The following is a 6,000-nucleotide window of genomic DNA, read 5'->3' on the forward strand; positions in this document are numbered from 1 at the left end:
TCTCCTTTGCAAGAATACATCGAGGCATCTGAAGTTTCACAACCACCTCGGTGAGCTCAGATTCACTCAAACTGACAGCTAAAAAACTCACGCAACAGCTGAGATGCTGACATGACACACGTTTGTTTATTGTTTTTTTCATTTACAATGTAAAAATCACGTTGAAAAAGCGTTAGCCATCATCTGTCACTGCTTTTAAACCATAACCAACATAGAACACATTATTTTTTTATGCCATATCAATGCATGCAGTTACATGACTTGTGTAATAATGTTGGACAATGTCATGGAAAAAATGGAGTAGCATTCCTTCAAACCTTTTTTTTTCAGTCATGGTTGACATCGCTGAATCTGGCTTTTGACATCACAGATCTCTTTTCTTCTTCAAAAATAAAATAAATGTTCAGAATAAAAAAGGTGCATTCTGTCAGCGTGAAATCTTATGAAACATAATACAAAATATAAGGGTAATGGGCTTCGGGTAGAGTAATAAAAGAACACATTTATGCTGCTCATAATACAGTCTTCCAGCAACGCTGTATTGTAAAGCCAATAAATAAAACACAACAAATACTGTACATGGGTCACACAATTCATTTGTTCCTTCCTGAAACTTGAGGATTTCACATTGATTTGGTGACAGAAGACAACGTTGTAGCACCACTGAGTATGAAGGTCAGTTTACACGGCCTCAGAATAGTTGTTTCATATATGATGTTTTTCTCTCTCCTTTTTTCTCACACATGACAGCGCAAAGCTTCCTGCTATTGTCCAGCTATCGAGGAAGCCCTCTTTGATTATTCCCAGCCTGTTTCTTATCAAGCCTTAGAGCATAATTATGTGTTTCTTTGAAACATCCCTTTTCATAATCAGACCAAAGATTTCCAATTGATCAAGAATTGCAGTGCAGACCAGGGCGCAACACATGTTGTTGCGTGGCAGTGCCTGAAACCTCGTCAACCGTTTTTTTTTTTTCTCTGTTGGCCAGCCGTCAATGGCCTTTGGTTGACTGGAGAGGTCGGATGTTCTGGGTACGGATCTGTTCAGTTACATACAGTATATAAACAAAGCTGGGACATTTCAGGTTTTCAGTTTCTGTTGGACATGTCAGTCCTATTCACTTTAATCAAGATTCCCATTTCGCTAGTTTCTCCTCATAACTCTCTCCTTTATTTGTACTGTCCTGATCACATTCCTGTGTAGTGCTGTCAGCATCAAGTTCTTGTATCCAGATGTCCGGCATCGCAGGGAGAAGAAAGGACACAGCAACTCTCTCGCACTTCCATCGAAATGTCATTTGTTTTTCAGTGCTCGCCACACGCTTCAAGCAAAAAACACTGTCTTTTTTCGAGCATGGACGTCAAATATGGTCTTTTGTCTGTCTAACTACCTATCTGCCTGTGACACAGACAAAGTTGCTCTGTGTGATTATAGGTTTGAATTTGAGCAGGACTGGCAGCACTGCTTGCCGTAGAACTTGTGGCTGCAGACTCCATGCTGGGGCACCAGGTAGCACCAGTTGAAGTAATCCCTACAGGCGAGGTCTGTAGAAGAAACGGAAAAGAAATGAGTCATGAGCTTGTTTCTGTTCCAATAGGGTGTTTTGAGATAACTCTCCTCAGACTACAGATTAAAAGAAGCATCCGAGTAGCACTACATTATGTTGGAGCTTCTGTACCTTTCTTCTCAGGTTGAGGGCAGAAGTTGGTGTTGCAGGCCTGGGACATGGAGGGTTTCAGATGGTGGGCACAGCCAGGAGAGGGCTTCCCTTGGACCAAACACTGGACCGTTCTGGCTTGCACACCTCCTCCACACGTCACTGTGCACTGCAGAGTACAAGGAAACAATACCTCGATGCTGGACACGATGGATTGTTGTCACTCTGGTGTCAGTCAGATGTGAAAAGGGAACTTACCTGAGACCAAGGGGATGAGTGCCATTCTGCCTGAGGCGGAGGTTGAGGGAGGGGTTGAGGCGGGTAGGTCCGATGGTACGTGCTCCATCGGTGGACCGGGGGGGTAGTGCGGATGGGGCACTCAGCCACGGTGCAGGGCCTCTGGAGCTCGACCGTGGGCTTGGGGACATGGTGGCACTTCTTGGCAGCAAGCTCTCTGTATTTTCCTGCAGTGTCCTGTATGAATGAAATATTCATGTAAGCTATAGTGCACGATGCCATTGCATGACATAACGCAAGTCACAGATTTAATAATGAACACTATATTGCTCGATTTGAGTAAACACAGCACATATAATACGGACCTTCTCTGCACACTTGATGAAGCGCGCCTGAGAGCCACGGCCGCACGTGACTGAACACTGGAGGAAAAGAGGGAGAGAGGCAACTTATTCACATGAGCTACACAAATATTTCACATTTTCTACCGCCATGTTTGTTTTAATTGAATATTTTCGCAGCAGTCTTTATAACTGCTCTTGAATTACCTCTTGCCACGTGGAGACAAACCACTGGACTTTGCGTTGTTTCTGGCAGCGTTTGATGAAACAGGATTCTTGACTGGCGGGTTTCGGCAGGCCCGCACACACACTGTCTGCCAGCGTGTGTGTCTGGGCACCTGGGTTTGTGCTCGCACACAGCACTGTCCTCTTCCTCAAGCCGTTGCCACACTTTCGAGAACACTGCCAAATAAACAGAAACGTGATAATGAAGACATTCTATATATTCATTGTTCCGAGTACATCTGTAGTACATCCATCATTTTTAGAGGTAGCCGACCCACCCTCTTTTCACTAAAAGTCAGGATTTGTCACAATTAATTCAGGATTTGGCTTAATGTAGCTATTAAATGACTCAAAGGTCACAGGCTAAAGAGCTTAACAAGCCAACTATGCACAGAAAGCATTTCAGCATGGCTACAATACAGTACATTCACATTCTCCACACAGTGACCTATTGTGCTTTACTTCCTTAATAATTCCTCTAGGTAGTCCAGCATTTCCCCCAAAGTTCATTCTGATCGTATGCACACATCCTATGGCACAGCCTAAATCAGAATCTTGGAAGTGTTCCACTCCATCGAAGAAAACAAGGGGCTGTGACGCACTACACTGTGCCACAGCGTACCGGAGAGGAAGTACACTGGACACCATTTGTGGCAGGTAGTTAAGGATATTTGGGGTAAAATGGCATTTAAAAGGGTTTAACGGTGAGACGAGTCACTGTGCACAATGTATAAGAATTGGACAGAGAACAAAACATGGGAGGTCTCAGCGGGCACATTCATAGTTTAAAGCCACTGAGATCACCACCATAAAATGTGGTGAAGCCATCAAATGGTAGGGTTCACCTAACAACACAGCGTGTAAGGCTCTCCACGCTGAATGGCTAGTGTGCAATTTTGAAGCGTTTTTTTCCTGCTGTGGAGAACGACTACAGCAAGTATGCACATACAGACTTAAACCTATGGAGGCCCATTTCTGCCAATGTGATGGAAAAAAGCAGGCCATTTTAATGAGAAACTTTTGTAAATAATGACTCATAAAAGTGACTCAGTATCTCAGAAATAATAAGAAACTTGAAAAATAAGACTTAATTAGCTCAGATGAATGACTTTACTTTATCTCAAAAGCAAAACAGCAAAATAATGAAATAAAAATATGTCTGACATGATTGTGACTGTCAAGCTTTAGTCAATACTTTAGAAAAAGAAACATCTTCAGAGCTTGTAGAAAGGTGCAATATAAAAGTATTTATTTTCCCTAAAAACATTATCATGGTTGTGAATTTATAATTAACAAAATGTGTTGGGTCCAAAACAATTATTTTGATTCTCTCTTTATAAGAATTCTGATTTCTGAGGTTTGTGAGGCAATCGTATGAGGCTTTTGGTCTTGGTAGTTGCAGTTTATGGAAACTCATGTAAAAATGGCTGAGTACTGCGGTAGCAACATTAGTAACATTAACTGCTAGCTCGCATTAACAATGTCAATGTTTGCTAGATAGCGTTCGTATTGGTAATGTTAGCTAGCTACTGTTAGCAACGTTCAGTAGAGCAACAAACTGGAAGCCACTTGAGGGTGCAGATGGTTTGAATAACTGCGGTGTTGTGACAAGACTGAAATGGAAGATTTAGTGGCTTAATGCGGTCAATAACACCTTTGAAGAAAGTTAGTTATGAATTTTTCTCATTATTTTTTGGGAGTAGGTTAGTAGGTTCTGAGTAGGTCATTTATTTCTAGATATTAAATTACTACAAGAAAGTTTCTCTTTATAATCATTTACAAGATCTTTTATTGATCACACTGGTAGAAATGGGCTTCCGTAAACAATTGTGTAAGCGCACCGGGCAAAGCTGTCACTCCAGATCACTTTCACACATGCTTACCTGTGACCACGGCCCAGCGGTCCAGACTGGCGGACAGCTGTGTGAGCTGCAGGCCTGCCTCCTGGTCGGGGTGGGCTGGGCGCAGCGAGAGTCAGCCAGGGCGTCTACGTCGGTCTGGCTGGTTCTCTGGACACACTGGACCTGCCGCGTCTGCTCCCCTCCTCCACAGCTCCGGCTGCACACCCCCCATTCTCCTACAGACCAGCTGGGACAACACAACACAAGCCTGCTGAGTCAACACGCACAGCTCCTCAATCACTTTACTCAGACAGGCCTGCGGGAATTCACAAATGACACGATAACTGTACAATGATAGCGCTTACAGCGGACCCCCCTGAGCAGGGTCTAAGCCACTTCTCTTCTCCTATGGCCTCTGCAGCTTATGCAGCTTATTTTTTTTCTTCAGACGCTTAAAAATAGAAGTGACTATAAAACTTACTGTATGTGCAACAAAAGCATTTCTAAACTTGTATCTGTTTTTTTCATTCTCAGTAGCTTCTCACAGAGAACTCCTTGGCAAGCAACAACAACAATGTGAGTAATAAATATAAAGATGTAAATAGGAGCTTCTGTCTTCTGTGACTGAACTCCGGTCTTCATAAATCTCGGGCTTCAGACGTGCTGGAGTGTAGCTCTTGAGAGTGTTAAGATATTTGTTCATGGCCGACTGGTTTCAGAGCACGTCAGGACAGCCGAGACAGCGGGCTTTTAAACTGAAACTTAAACCTCACTGCACGGTTTTAAAACCCGCTCCTTGCCTAGACTCAGGCCCTGGTGACCACTTACAACTAAACCACATATCACATCACTGCATATTTCTTTAATAATTACCACAATTTGTACTGCACACGCTCGTGTGTGTTGGCTACTACGAACCTAGCACTTTCAAGAATTATAATAACCATCCTTCATATTAATCCATCAATTATCTAACCCTGACGAGCACTACAGGACACTACAGTTTATATTCATTTTCAGTGCATTTTTTCACCATTGCAATGCTGTAGACCCACATGTCTAAATCGCTTCATCCAAGGGCCACCCTTTTCCTTCTCTCTTCCTCTGACCTTGTATCATTTGCGTCTATTGCAAGTGACCCAAAACCCAATGTGCAGGCAGCTCAATCCCTCATCATGCACTCTATCATCCTCTCCTCAAACTTCACCCCAATGTAGCCGCCCAGCCTCCTACCATTTACCCCAAACAAACCCCCAAAAACATTGCTGTCAGCGCATGGATTTGTTTATATTAACAGTGTAAACTTTATTTCTAATAATTTGGTGCATCACTCGCTTGGAATGTTGTATAAGGGGGATGAGACGAGTATAGCTCTAAAGGACGTTATATACGCGCGACTGAATCTAAATAAATTCAGACAGAGAAATTCCATCTGGTCTAATATACGTTGCGGCTTGTCAGGAGGAAGATATACACTGGAGTATCATCAAAGGGTATTTTGAGGGCGGAAGACGATAATGTAGAGCTGAAAATTTCTATTCGGCGGTTTACTTTAAACATTTAACCGAGCGATCAACACATACATGCAACATGTTCAACGCGCTGACATATTTATCGGCCCTTGGCGCCGACAGAGAAGCTCATGGTGTCGTTTCATACATACATAGATGTGAGCAGAAGATCAACCTAAACCATTTTT

At 43.0% G+C, this 6,000-nt stretch overlaps 1 protein-coding gene across 1 annotated transcript in view; it reads right to left on the minus strand.

Moving 5' to 3' along the window:
- Positions 1–107: 107 nt before the first annotated feature.
- adamts16 (ADAM metallopeptidase with thrombospondin type 1 motif, 16) overlaps positions 108–6,000 on the minus strand; it is a 56,749-nt gene continuing 50,856 nt past the window's right edge. The window contains exons 19-24 of the mRNA XM_030392763.1: positions 4,344–4,548; positions 2,443–2,637; positions 2,260–2,316; positions 1,916–2,131; positions 1,679–1,826; positions 108–1,544 (exon numbers count right to left, since the gene is read on the minus strand). Coding sequence (XP_030248623.1) covers positions 1,429–1,544; positions 1,679–1,826; positions 1,916–2,131; positions 2,260–2,316; positions 2,443–2,637; positions 4,344–4,548 — 937 coding nt within the window. The 3' untranslated portion in view covers positions 108–1,428. The remainder of the gene's footprint in view (positions 1,545–1,678; positions 1,827–1,915; positions 2,132–2,259; positions 2,317–2,442; positions 2,638–4,343; positions 4,549–6,000) is intronic.

The sequence above is a fragment of the Sparus aurata genome, chromosome 17 (assembly GCF_900880675.1).
Source record: "Sparus aurata chromosome 17, fSpaAur1.1, whole genome shotgun sequence".
In the NCBI taxonomy this organism is placed as follows: Eukaryota; Metazoa; Chordata; class Actinopteri; order Spariformes; family Sparidae; genus Sparus; species Sparus aurata.